Below are 15,216 nucleotides of genomic sequence, written 5' to 3'. Positions count from 1 at the left end.
GACTTGGACATTTAAACCCGTGGAGCTGCTACCAGCCCCCCGTGTGGAGGTAAGTATCTCAGGGAGCAGGGGGTCCCCAGAGCTAAAATGTACACACACCCTGCTTCCCACCTAGGGGGGGAAACATTTTTGGGGGAGCATATTATCCCTTAAACCTATGCTAAGGAGATGTAGTTTGGACGTTGTTTTTGCGTGTAATAAGCTTTGAGGATAACATGTTCATTCCGATAACGCCGCACCCGTTCCCGTTTTAGATAACGTTGCGAGTCCTGATTTAATGGAGCTTCCTGGATCTCGGTCTTCTCACTATATAGAATATAGCTATAAGTGATTACCTATGCAGAACAGGTGAGGACGAGTTACACCCCTCTAAGATGAAGGAGCGAGTCCATTAAAGTTCCATTAGGTTGTGGATGTTGGCGTCTCCATTTGAGTGAGACAGGACAGGTTGTGACGGACCTTAAACTGTGCTTGCCTATAATTACATAGTCTTAAAATAAAGAAGACTTATATGTCAGCATTGATCGGTATGATCAGCTCGCTGACCCAGGGCAAAATAAAGCTCGGAATGCATCTAATCACGTCTCCCTTCACCTGTTTTGCCAACTGTGCTGTGTAGGGAAGGGCACCCCGCAGACAACTCAAATATTTGTCTATTTTAATGCATTCCGAGGACGGAGACTCGGGCCGCAGAAATGGTGAAGAGCCCAAAATATCTGGATGTGGTTTCATACCAGTGAGTTAGCAGCTAAGTGGTCAGAGCTGGGTTATAGCCATCACAAATGTCTTGGGCAGCAAAGGATCCTGGGAAAGGATGCTTGAGACCGACATGTACTCTTGTTTATCCGCACTGTCATTGTGGGGATCACGAGCCTTTAGCACGCTGATATTCCCATTCATGAGTGGGAGCTGAGGCGTGCTATAGCTTAACACCCTTCTGTGGATGTGCGACTAAGTAGTTTAACGAAGACCCCCTCTTGCAACGAAACGGTTAAAGCCCCAATCCCACAAAGCAGCACATAAAGGAATTGTAATAGCGGAAAATACCCATTTACTACAGTTTTAAGAGCTATTTGGCGATGTCAATAGCTGTGCAAAAGTAGGCATGCAAGCAGAAAAACAAGTATTATGAAGTATACATTTAGGGGTTCACCCCCAGGGCAGCAGCAGGAAGAATGTATACATTTAGGGGTTCACCCCAGGGTAGCGACAGAAAGAATGCATACATTTAGGGGTTCATCCCAGGGCAGAGACAGAAAGAATGCATACATTTGGGGGTTCACCTGAGGGCAGCAGCAGGAAGAATGTATACATTTGGGGGTTCACCTGAGGGCAGCAGCAGGAAGAATGTATACATTTAGGGGTTCGCCCCAGGGCAGAGACAGGAAGAATGCATACATTTGGGGGTTCACCCCAGGGCAGAGCAGGAAGAATGCTGCAGACAGTTTAAAGTTGGTATATTGTAGCCTTGTTTTCTAATGCAGTTGTTAGCAAAGTTTTATAGGAACCACAAATAGCGTTTGTCAGCTGTCCAGAATTTAGCAGGAATGTCCAAACTCCGGCTGGTCATACAGCAAGATGTTCTGCACTTAGCGGTCACCTTGCACTTCAATACTTTTGCCTGAGTTTAGAGGCAGGTCAGTGTTTGATGCACAGAGCAAGGAATGATCGAACCCAGGCTATTTGTACATCTAGGGACCCTCCGATACGGGAAATATTCACCCCCGCCTCCCTGGTTTTAACCAGCGGGGAGGAGGAAATGAATATTTCCCCATCAGAGGGTTCTCAGAGGTACAAATAGCCTGGTTTGAATTCACTAAATACATTTGGAAATGAACATTATGTGCATTAAAGCAGCGATTCCCTCCCCAGAAGCCTATATGATTGTAACTCCAATAATATTAGTATTTTGCCCGCTGAGCATGTCCTGTGTTTTTTTTTAGTGTTCAAAATCATGATTTTCTTAATTTCTAGTATCAGAGGGTGAGCGAAAGACTTCACTGGGCTACAGCCACTTATATTCCAATCGCGTATTTCTCTGAAAGGAGCCCCCGATTACAAAACTAAAGGCAGCGTAAGGAAGGGCAAGGAAATGGTAAATAAAATAAACTGCAAAAATAGCGTCGTTCGGCACTGCCTGCTGCTGTCAGTGGCATGGTTATATATATATATATACATACATACATACATACATACATACATACATACATACATACATACATACAATAACATGACTGAGAGCACAGCTGCATTTTACTGGGATGTCAACGTCCTGTGTTAAAAGGTGTGGTTCTGCCAAGGGGTTTCATAGGTCTCGTCCAGGGTAGAAGCGAACCCGCTGGCGCTAGAGCGCCGTGACATCAGGCGCTCATGCTGATTGGGCGATTCCTGGCCAGCTAGTTGCTCGCGAGCACGCTCTCAGCTGGAAGTGGCCTCATTCTTTTCTCGTAGGTATGAAGCAGGAAGTCCCTGCAGGAGAACCGCGTAACTTACCCCCTGCTCGCCGAGATACCTACCTGCGTTGGCGGGTGCCAGTAGCCTTCTTGGTTGGATAAACAATACAGAGGTTTAAATCTCCCGCTCCCTGATTTTAGGATCATGGGCCTCCGGCAGAAGCTACAGAAGTACGTATCTTGGGGAGCAGGGGGTCGCCGCAGGTGAAATGTACGCGGCTCTGCGCTGGAGACCCCCTGCTTCAATCCTATTTGAAAAATAGGTGAGTATTGCTTTACCTGAGGAAGAGCGAGCGCGTGAAAGCTTGTCTTACAGTGTCAATTGATAGTCCAAATTAAAAAAAAGGTATCCCTAATACTGCAGCACTTATTTACAAAATTGCTTGGAATGTTCCTTTAATTGGCTGCAGAGGGCGCTGTTGCTTATGCTTGGGAATCTATTTGCTCATGGATATACAGTATGAGCTGTGTTTGGGAACCAAACGTTTAATCATATACATTACTAGCTGAGGGACCCGGCGTTGCCCGGGATTGAATGGTCCCGCTCCCCCTCTCTGTCCACTCACCCCCTATCTCTGCTCCCCATTGCCCTCTCTCTGTGGGTGGGTGAGTTAGTGACTGGGTGGGTGAGTTAGTGACTGGGCGGGTGAGTTAGTCAGTTAGTGAGTGGGCGGGTGAGTGAGCGGGCGGGTGAGTTAGTGAGGGCGGGTAAGTGAGTTAGTGAGCGGCTGTGTTTTGGAACCAAACATTTAATCATATACGTTACTAGCTGGTTCAATTTCATTTGCCAAAAAAAGGAATAACAATGAATTGTATGTCTTTATTTATATAGCGCCATTAATGTACATAGCGCTTCACAGCAGTAATACACGTGACAATAATATAAATAACAAATAATACAAATAACAGAACATGGGAAGAAGAGCTTCAGACATAAAAGTAACATTTAGGAAGAGGAAGAGCTCCGAAGAGCTTACAATCTAATTGGTAGATAGGAAGACCGTACAGAGACAGTAGGAGGGCATTCTGGTAAGTGTGTTTGCAAGGGGCAAAGCTTTATGTATGAGGTGTAAAGTATTAGCCACAGTGCTACTCATATGCTTCATTAAGCAGGTGTGTTTTGAAGTGGGTCTTAATGGTGGATAGAGAGGGTGCTAGTCAGGTACTGTGGGGAAGGGCATTCCAGAGGTGTGGGGCAGTCAGTGAGAAAGGTTTAAGGCGGGAGAGGGCTTTAGATACAAAAGGGGTAGAGAGAAGACATCCTTGAGCAGAACGCAAGAGTCGGGATGGTGCATAGCGAGAAATTAGGGCAGAGATGTAAGGAGGGGCAGAAGAGTGTAAAGCTTTAAAAGTGAGGAGGAGAATTGAGTGTGTGATATGGGATTTGATAGGAAGCCAGCAGAGGGATTTCAGCAGGGGGGACACTGAGACAGATCTAGGAAAGAGTAGAGTGATTCTGGCAGCAGCGTTTAGGATAGATTGTAGGGGAGACAGGTGAGAGGCAGGAAGGACAGACAGCAGGAGGTTACAGTAATCGAGACAGTAGAGAAATTGTTAAATTTTTAGACTCAGCATCTGTGTGCGTGCGTTTCAAACTATATATTATGTCTTTTAAATTCAGTAATAATCCATTGATAGTAACTAAAGGAAATAAAATAGACTCATATTTTATTTAACCCTGAAAGGGACTAAGGGTTTTATTTACTAATCAGGTTTCTTACGCTTTAATCCTATCAAGTAAATCTGCAGTCACTAAGCTCCGGGCAAATATTACCTACAAGAGAAACGGTCGTTATTTTCCAATGCGTTTACGCCTACGATCACTAAGGTATTCATATGCAAAAATAACAGCCGTAATTCAGCTCATTAGAGCAAGGTAAAGTCACGTTGTTTCAGCACAACGCTGCATTCTTTACAAATAACGAGAGGGGGAGAGTGGGAGAAGGAGAGGGGGAGAGAAGGGGAGAGAGAGAGACTGAAGTGAGCTTAGTGGATATGGGCTGAATGAACACGCAGAATAGCAGTGCAAGATATTCTGTTTAGAGGCGAGATAAAGAAGAGGAGATAAGCCCCAGAAAATAATTCATTGGGCTTTGACTTTGTGATGAGAACGAGTTGGAACAGGTCAGATCTGAAGCTTGTAGCTGCTCCCAGAAGGATGTGCTCGAGGCAGGGATGCTCAGGAGAAAACAAATACAAACAAGATTCTCTGGTTCTGCAGCCTTGGTGACCTTGTCATTCCCAATACTTATTCACTGGCTTCTTGCTACACTTCTAATGTACTCACCTTTTGTTATTTCTGTCGGTGCCAGGGACAATATATTGTCAGCACGGATTTTTATAGCCGCTAAATCCTAATGTCAGAACCTAATTCTCTTCAATCAGGGCACTCATTCACTAGCACACTGATACACAATGATATAATGATACACATACAGACACACTGATATACACATTAATACAATGATACACACAAGTAACACAGCGATACACGCAGTAATACAGTGATACATACTGACACTGATAGACACAGCTATACACACTGACAGACATAGTAACACACTGATACTCATACCGACACACAGTAACACACTGATACTTATATTATAGACACTGATACACATACAGTAACACTCTGATACTCATACAGACACACACAGTAACACAGTGATACACACAGTAACATACCGATACTCATACAGACACACTGATACACATACAGTAACACACTAATACTCAGAACAACAGAAACAGAGAGTAACATAGTGATACACACAGTAATACACACAGTAACATACCGATACTCATACAGACACAATGATATTCATACAGACACACTGATACTCATATAGACACACTGTCACTCATGTTATCTCACCCTCTCTTTACATTGCAGCACTTTTGGTCAGGGTGTAGGGTTGCCAGGTGTCCAGTATTGAACTGTCCTGTATTTGGACACTCTGGCCAGTAAAAAAAATTAGTTAATACTGGACGTGTATGTATATACCGGTATTAGGTCAGGGTGTAGGGTTGCCAGGTGTCCAGTATTGAACTGTCCTGTATTTGGACACTCTGGCCAGTAAAAAAAATTAGTTAATACTGGACGTGTATGTATATACCGGTATTACCTCTCTGGGCATGTATGTGTATACCGGTATTACCTCTCTGTGCGTGTATGTGTATACCGGTATTATCTCTCTGGAGGTGTATGTGTATACCGGTATTACCTCTCTGGTTGTTTATGTGTATACTGGTATCACCTCTCTGGGCGTGTATGTGTATACCGGTATCACCTCTCTGGGCGTGTATGTGTAGACCGGTATTACCTCTCTGGGCGTGTATGTGTAGACCGGTATTACCTCTCTGGGCGTGTATGTGTAGACCGGTATTACCCCTGGGCGTGTATGTGTATACCGGTATTACCTCTCTGGGCGTGTGTGTGTATACCGGTATTACCTCTCTGGGTGTGCGTGTGTATACCGGTATTATCTCTCTGGGTGTGCGTGTGTATACCGGTATTATCTCTCTGGGCATGTATGTGTATACCGGTATTACCTCTCTGGACGTGTCTGTGTATACCGGTATTACCTCTCTGGGCGTGTCTGTGTATACCGGTATTACCTCTCTGGGCGTGTCTGTGTATACCGGTATTACCTCTCTGCGCGTGTGTGTGTATACCGGTATTACCTCTCTGGGCGTGTATGTGTATACCGGTATTACCTCTCTGGGCGTGTATGTGTATACCGGTATTACCTCTCTGGGTGTGTATGTGTATACCGGTATTACCCCTGGGCGTGTATGTGTACACCGGTATTACCCCTGGGCGTGTATGTGTATACCGGTATTACCTCTCTGGGCGTGTATGTGTATACCGGTATTACCTCTCTGGGCGTGTCTGTGTATACCGGTATTACCTCTCTGGGCGTGTGTGTGTATACCGGTATTACCTCTCTGGGCGTGTATGTGTATACCGGTATTACCTCTCTGGGCGTGTATGTGTATACCGATATTACCTCTCTGGGTGTGTATGTGTATACCGGTATTACCCCATGGCGTGTATGTGTACACCAGTATTACCCCTGGGCGTGTATGTGTATACCGGTATTACCCCATGGCGTGGATGTGTATACCGGTATTACCCCATGGCGTGGATGTGTATACCGGTATTACCCCTGGGCATAGTGACCTGACCGGCTTGGGGGGTTGCCGGATTTCCAAAAGCAAGGCTGCTGCTAGGGGCTGGGCAGCTTCCTCCATCCTGATTGGCTGCTGCTGGATAATGCAGCCAATCCAGAGGTGTCAAGAACCAGGGGTGGGGTCAAGGAGAGGAGGAAACGGCATGGAGCAGAGAAGTGTGTGTCTCAAACGTGTGTGTCTGTCTCTAGCGTGTGTCTCGAGTGTGTGTGTGTGTGTGTGTGCGTCGAGCGTGTTGTGTCTCGTGTGTGTGTGTCTCCAGCGTGTGTCCAGTATTTTTGGAGAAGCCGCCTTGCACCCCCAGCAGGGCCTCCTTCCCATTGTCTGTGCTGTATTAGTTAGTAATAAGCACGCAGCACGTTCCCCTTTCCTTCCCCGGCGCAATTAATGCTTAATTGCTAACTAATAATAAAGGTGAGCTGAGCCCCTCACTGCGCATGCGCGCACGGTGGCAGCCTGAAGACAGCACGAGTTTGTAAACAAGACTAACCACGCCCACTTCCCCGCCCACCGGCGACGCCCACTTTTACCTTGGTTACAAGGGAGGGGCGCGAGGATTCCCGCCTAGCGCCCCTGACGGATGCCCGGCACAGCCAATGGGCTGAGGGCGAAGTGCCCTTAGCAACCGCGATGGTAACCAATCGCCTTGCCGGCTGGCAGAAACGAGGCGGGGCCCGAGCTGTCAGCCTGAGCCCGGCGCCTGCTGGCACAGAGAGAGCGGTGCTGTGTGTGTGAGAGGCGGTGCGGGGCTCTGTGCAGCGGCGGCGGGATACCGGGGAGCAGGGAGAGGCAGGCGGGTCGGTGCTCCTGTCAGGAGAGGGGAGCGGAGCTGTCCTCGCGCGGGTGTTGTGCCGGCGCGTGACCCTTGCTCGCGCGCAATAGCGCGCTCATTTGAAACCCATCGGCGCGTGGCAGGTCCGCCAGGTGACCCCGCCCCCTGCGCGCGCATCAATCGTCACCCCTGGCAACCGGGAGAAGCTGTGCTGTGCTGAGGGGAGGTATGTATATCTATAGGGGGCAGTGAGGGGGAGGTATGTATATCTATAGAGGGCAGTGAGTGGGAGGTATGTATATCTATAGAGGGCAGTGAGTGGGAGGTATGTATATCTATAGAGGGCTGTGAGTGGGAGGTATGTATATCTATAGAGGGCAGTGAGTGGGAGGTATGTATATCTATAGAGGGCAGCGAGGGACAGGTATGTATATCTATAGGGGGCAGCGAGGGGGAGGTATGTATATCTAGAGGGAAGTGAGTGGGAGGTATGTATATCTATAGAGGGCAGTGAGTGGGAGGTATGTATATCTATAGAGGGCAGTGAGTGGGAGGTATGTATATCTATAGAGGGCAGTGAGTGGGAGGTATGTATATCTATAGAGGGCAGTGAGTGGGAGGTATGTATATCTATAGAGGGCAGTGAGAGGGAGGTATGTATATCTATAGAGGGCAGTGAGTGGGAGGTATGTATATCTATAGAGGGCAGCGAGGGACAGGTATGTATATCTATAGAGGGCAGCGAGGGACAGGTATGTATATCTATAGAGGGCAGCAAGTGGGAGGTATGTATATCTATAGAGGGCAGCGAGGGACAGGTATGTATATCTATAGAGGGCAGCGAGGGAGAGGTATGTATATCTATAGGGGGCAGCGAGGGGGAGGTATGTATATCTATAGGGGGCAGCGAGGGGAGGTATGTATGTCTATAGGGGCAGCGAGGGGTGGTATGCATATCTATAGGGGGCAGTGAGGGGGTTATGTATTTCTATGGGGAGCAGCGAGGGGAGGTATGTATATAGGGGGCACAGAGGGGGAGGTGTGTATATCTATAGGGACAGCGAGGGGGGAGGTGTGTATATCTATAGGGACAGCGAGGGGGAGGTGTATATATCTATAGGAGGTAGTGAGGGAGGGTATATCTACAGGGGCAGCGAGGGATGTATGTGTGTCTTTAGGGACTCAGGGGAATGTATATCTATAGGAGACACCAGGGGAGGTATGTATATCTATAGGGGCAGAGAGGGGAGGTATGCATATCTATAGGGAGCACCGAGGGGGAGGTATGTATATCTATAGAGGGCACAGAGGGGGAGGTATGTATATCTATAGAGGGCACCGAGGGGGAGGTATATATATGAATGTGTGTGTGTATATATATATATGTATATATATATATATATATATATATACACACACACACACACACACACACACACACACACACACACACACACACACACACACACGTCGACAAATCACCAAAAAATCTACTCGCCGAATAAAAAAATCTACACACGTGTGCTGCTTGGGCCAATAGAAGCTCGCCACAATGTTAAATCCACTCGCCCGGGGCGTGCAAAAGTATAGGTTTGTCGAACACTGTGTGTATGTATATATATATATATATATATATATCTCTATATATCTGTCTCTGTCTCTGTGAGGGGGAGGTGTATGAATATATATGTATAGAGGGTGGTGTGAGGGGAGATATCTATGTATAGAGTGTATGTGTGTAAATACATAGACTGTTTTATATATTTAGTGTGTAGATATATAGATATAAAATCTATATCTTAAGAAAAGTTGACTTGGGGACCGAAACATTGATCCACTTTAATAAATTACCTTGACTTTTCACATCAATAGTGTGCTGGTGTGTGTGTGTGTGTGTGTGTGTGTGTGTTTATACACATATACACACACACACCGATATAAATTCACACATACACCGATATAAATTCACACATACCAAGTATCTGAGGACGGTAATGCATGTATGTGATAATGTGTCATTTCTAATTAAATGTAGCAATGATGTAAACAAAATGTAGATTTATTAATCCCTTGACCACTTTGCTACTGGAGTGGCCAGTGAAGCAATGTATTGCTGGCCCCTCTGGCGGTGAAAAGGTTACCTGTTATGTTTGGCTGAAGGTGTGTGTGACAATGACTGACATTAGAATTCTATCTTCCTGTCACACCTGGTTGCTGCTGTCCATGTCACTGTCTGTGTGGACCATGCAACTTGTAAGTCAGTGCCACATGTGAACTCACACACAGCCCCTTAAAAGTTGGTGGTTCACCATTCCGCACTTGGTTAAAGTTTTATACGCAAGTATATCAGAGACAATTTTTGAAAAAACGTACACCTTATTAAAATTCCCAATGTTGTATCCTCTTACACTAGTCTTGGCGTTTCTCCGGCAGTAGAACATTCTTGTACTCAGTCAGTTTGAGGTATTAACTAGTTTTTGAAGTGCTTAGTTAATATTTCACTGCCACCTGAACTAGAAAAGTTTTCAAGGGCTGAAAACAAAAATATAATGTCTGTATATCGCTCCCGTTGAAAATTTTAATTACATAGAAATCTCAGACTTGTATGTATAAACCCACATTATATACAGTATGTATTTAGAATTATCCTTTGCACTAGACAGCTAATATTCTCTTCCTTCTCTCCCAGTTGTCCTGGGCTTCTGAACATGCCCCTGCCACCACCAGCCCCCCTGGATTTGTGAGCGCAGAGATGCTGCTTCCCAAGATGGGCTGAAGGATCACATTAGCCAGAGACTTTCTCTCGGGGGGAGAATGACCCACAGAGCCAGTCCGGTGAAAGCGTACGATTTCCTGCTGAAATTTCTGCTAGTTGGGGATAGCGATGTCGGTAAAGGGGAGATCTTGGCCAGCCTGCAGGATGGCGCCACTGAGTCGCCTTATGGTTACAACATGGGTAAGTGCCCTGTGCATACTGAAGCAGTATACGCAGCACTGTACATTGAGCGTTCTGTCTATTTTTATTGCATGACGCTAGCGTGACTTACCCAAGTTCTGGGCTTCAATCCCCATCTCATTTCAGAGGCCTGTGCCTATCCTATACCACATGGGTGACGGTCTCCTAGTCCAGGCTCTCGTACCTTATTTGGCATCTTACACTCATGATAACCACTTCTAATCTAGTACAGGTTTTCTTATCCAGGGATCTATGTTTCCCTAAAGCAGGGGGGCTCATCTCCAGTCCTCAAGACCCGCCAACAGATCATGTTTTAAGGATATCCCTGCTTCAGCACAGGTGGCTCAGTCAGTGATTGAACAACCTGTGCTGAAGCGGGGTTGGCCTTAAAACCTAACCTGTTGGTGGCCCTTGAGGACTGTAGTTGAGCACCCCTGCCCTAAAGCACCTCAGACTCAATGAAGTGTTCCACCCAGTAGAACAATTTAGGGTTGAATTTGTAGGGTATTTTTGATTAAATATATCATTTTTAAGCAGAAACATATTACACACTTGCATTGAGAGACGTACCAGTGTCATTGTAAAATAAAGTAATAGCAACAATTTGCCCTAGGTTTTTACAGTGTTTTCTACTAATGTTAAAGCCGCGGCTTCCTATTGGACTGCTGTTTTAAATCCCCTCAAGATACACCGGTAACTAAACTGATAAGTACCTTGAAATCCGGAGATCCCCTGGAGGTCTTAGCTCTGCAGGACCCCCTGGATCAAATCCTGGAAGTAACTAAATGTGGCGAGTTTGCAGTTTAACAAAAGTAGCCGATTTTATCCTTTTCAACACCTAAAGATTTGGGTCATGATTCTGGGATTACTTGTAAAGATAAAATAAAGAACAGCTATGTTCTGAAAGCACTGGGCGACAGGGTGTCCTGTCCAAGGTCGCAAGAAGCTGGCACTGAGGGGGAAATGTGGGTCTTGGACTTGGCTGACCGGTACCTTACGCACAGCAGTGTCCTTCTCCAGCTTGTCTCTGTGGGTAATCATAGGAAATGGGAGTGACTAAGCCATTCGGGGCAAGGTCTCCCTGTGTCTTATGTTGTCACTTACCTGTCGTGCTTCTCCCCATTGTTTTGTACGGTATTTACCTTGTATTGTCATTTTGTAAAGCGCTGCTGTTACACTATGGCTGCTTTATAATTACAATGATACATTCATGCTTAGTCTGGTGGCTCAGTAAGGCAATATTATGGCAGGCCCTCGGTGACTGAAATCTATAGTACATATTTGATATATCGTACTAATAATAGACTGGGTGGAAACCCTTTTCTCTATACAGCCAGGGTGATGTCTGCTTCGCCATTGCCAAATAATGCACGTGGTGTATTGCCTTGCAGCTTCCGTTTGATTGCACAAATATCCCCTATTTGCAGGTTCAGTGATATTTTAGAGCACTTTCATGCATTAGTACAACTTAAATGTGAATCTCCTTATCCGTGAGTTTTATTGCTGCATAATAATCAGCGAAGAAGCCTACTTTCTTATTGCCCGTTAGCTAGTTTTTGTATCCCTCTAAAATATGTACCAGCTGTTCTGTAAAGTGAAGGGAATATCTGTACACATTCCAAATCCTTACAGAATAATTCTCCTTTTAGTGGCGGTAGCTTAACGAGCCGCAGTCAGCAGACCTTTGCAAGGTGTACCACAATGACTTCCTTTCTTGTGGTTCCACCTTCTCTGCACAGTAATAAGTCATTATACGGATTTCCCTGGGTGTGTTTGAAAACGATTACAGGATTTTAAAGATCATTGAAGGGTAGGGAATTACGAGAGACCTGTTTGGGCTTTCGGAAGACACGGCATCCACAGAAACTTCCTTATGGTTTTCTCTCTTAGATTCCAGAGGTTTATTCTTCGAAATGTGGGTTATTTTGGTTGTGTTCTTTTGTTTTTCTTTTGATTCCCATGACGTGTATTTGAATACTTATAAATACCTACGTGCCTTGCTAGGCACCACTCTCCGACCCCCCCTCCTTTCATGTATAGGTTTCCCACTCTTGTGTAGAAGCGTTGTTTGTTTTGTCGCTCTCCTACTTACGTTGTAGTATCCCTCTCTTGAAACCTTAAAGAACTACAGTAGATGTATTAAAACACTGGGATAAGTGTCCATGCACTATAAGTGTATGTGCCTTAAAATGTATTCTTATGGTAATCTGTTGTCTTCCCAGTTACTAACAACCTAGGAGAGTTAATGTGCTGCAAACGTATTTATTTGGGATAAAGGCGTTGTTGCGTGGTGGTTATGTCTTTCGGTGACGATATTATTTAATGCAAATACTAAATCCACAGCCCTGAATGTGTGTACTTATGCATACCACAAGCAATGTCTGTCTAACGAGACACAAGCTGGCACAGAGACCCTACTAAATCCAGTTATTTGGCAGTGTACTAGGAATCCACACTGATTTAATGGTGCCTGTTTGGATTTTCGCTTGTGTGTTCAGGAAATGCATACCCTCCTTTGTAATCCCTCAGATTGAATGTCCTTCAAGTGAGACCTATTAATCAATAAGGTGCCCCAGTGTCATTGGAGGGGAGATGGGGGGATATCACCATGGTTCCTGTGACTGGTGGTTTAGAGGCAAAATCTCTCACATCCAGCGCCTAGAACTGTATTTTACCTCCTGTATTGACACCACTATGTGTCACGCCAGCGATGCTGTATATTTCCAGTTGTCACTGAACAGTAGCAAGTAAATGTGAGACCAGGCTGTCTATTTGTGGACTCTTCTTCCCTTTAACCTTTTAAGGTAGGATGAGATTGGAAAGATCCATCACCAGAGGCTTAGATGAGAAGTGAAGATCTATGGGGATTGAAGGCTGTAATTTGTTGCCGAGATACATCCATGTGTTGTATGTAACCATAAAGAATCATTTTCCTTTTATTAACCCCTTTCACTTTCAATGCTTTAGGGTTCTTAAAGGTGTAATCCTATATGTATTCAAATATTCTGTACTCTAGTGGGGTAAATATATATCTAGATCAGGGGAGCGCAGACTTTTGGAGCTGCGCCCCCCTGCCTGCTCTCCCTCGCGCCCTACCTGGTTTGGTGGGGTTAAATGACGCCGCAGGGGTCACGTGACCCCCGTTGCCATGGAGATGGACGTGTGACTTCACTCCGCATGACACCGCAGCGTTATTTGACGCTGCGTTGCCATGGCAATGCATCACAGCAATGCGTCTAAACCACGGTAAGTGAGTTGCAGAGGCCTCACGCGATCTCCCAGCATTTAAATTAAGTGCCTCAGGGAAGAGCGCGGGGCTTCTGCAACCGCCCGCGCCCCTTCCCCCCCCAAAAAAATAATCCTGCGCCCCGCACTTTGTGCACCGCTGATCTAGATCAATCATTAATAGTTGCAATGTTAAACCCCTTTGCTGCCAGCAGGAGTAGGGACCAAGGCAACATTTCTAAAGCTACCAATGATGGAGCTTCAGATCAGAACCAACTGTAATACCATCCTAGCCCCTGTCACTAGTTTTAAATATCTGGGCATATGGTTTGACTCCCTTTTAACATTTGGGTTGCACATTGATACCCTAACCTCAAAAAACCTATTCCAAAATAGGGGTACTTTATAAGAACACATCCTCCCTAAGTCTCCTGGTCAGAAAGCGTATCGCACAGCAGATGCTAATGCCAATTATAGACTATGGGGACATAGTATATGGCACAATATACCACAAACTCACCTTGGCAAACTAGACACCCTCAACAATTCAATATGCCACTTTGTCCTCCAATGTAACTACAACACACAGAACTCCAAAATGCTCAAAGAACTAGATTGGTCATCACTCGAGTCTAGGCGCAAAGTTTACCTTTCCTGTCTTGCCTTCAAATACCTTCTGGGCAAGCTACCCGCCTATCTGAACAAGCTCCTCACCCCTACCACACGCAGCACTTATCATCTGAGATCTGACTCCACAAGGCTGCTCACGGTCCCAAGGTTCAACAAAGTATCTGGCCGCTCCTCCTTCTCTTACCGTGCACCCCAAAACTGGAACAGTCTACCATAGACTCTCACAGCCACCACCGGTCTAAGTTCTTTTAAAGCTAAAGCGGTCTCACATTTTAACCTGGTCTGTAACTGTTCTCCTGTCTCTGCTGCGGGGTCAAATTCTGAAGGGAGACAGAATGACATTGATAATGTTGTGTTACTCCAGAACGAGCTAATGGTTCTAGCAGAGCGCATGGTATCACAGAACAGATTAAGCTATAGTCTATCGCAGGGGTGAGACACTCCAGTCCTCTGAGGCCACCATGAGGCTAAGGATATCCCTGCTTCAGCACAGGTGGTGCAGTCTTCGACTGAGCAAAATGATGTCTTTCATGTTAAATTGATGCAGAGTCATTTTGCAACTGGTGTTTTTGAAAGTACTTTGCTCCTAAATGTCTCTGTGTTTGCGTGCCATTTGGGTAATGTCAATGAGTTGGTTAGATAAAATGCATCTATTATAGCATGTGTAAACCTACATCTCTTCATTGTTCCTTCCTCAGTTTTTGCGAGACGAGTATAACGTGTTCTATGGATCAAGGCAAATGGGTGCAATTTGGGGCAATATAAATGACTATATTTATCACATACATTTTTTGTTCTTCAGATACCTATGGCCAGGTTGTTGCGTTAGAATCTCACCATTTTTGTCTCGATACAAATGTCCCAAAGTGATTTTCTTAGGCAGAAAGGGTGCCAGCTATGGTTTTTCACCACTTCACAGGATAGATCATTAACCCCTTCTGCTCCAAAGGCAACTGCAACACAATGCTGCAGTTACTCCTCCCCCT

The 15,216-nt window shown here is 45.5% G+C and overlaps 1 protein-coding gene across 1 annotated transcript in view; it reads left to right on the top strand.

The window, feature by feature from the left end:
* The first annotated feature begins 7,328 nt into the window (after positions 1–7,328).
* RAB40B (RAB40B, member RAS oncogene family) overlaps positions 7,329–15,216 on the top strand; it is a 50,981-nt gene continuing 43,093 nt past the window's right edge. The window contains exons 1-2 of the mRNA XM_075579652.1: positions 7,329–7,645; positions 10,109–10,375. Coding sequence (XP_075435767.1) covers positions 10,234–10,375 — 142 coding nt within the window. The 5' untranslated portion in view covers positions 7,329–7,645; positions 10,109–10,233. The remainder of the gene's footprint in view (positions 7,646–10,108; positions 10,376–15,216) is intronic.

Source organism: Ascaphus truei, chromosome 22 (genome assembly GCF_040206685.1).
Source record: "Ascaphus truei isolate aAscTru1 chromosome 22, aAscTru1.hap1, whole genome shotgun sequence".
NCBI lineage: Eukaryota > Metazoa > Chordata > Amphibia > Anura > Ascaphidae > Ascaphus > Ascaphus truei.
Note: the sequence above shows the minus strand (reverse complement) of the source record. Positions and strands in the feature narration are given on the sequence as shown.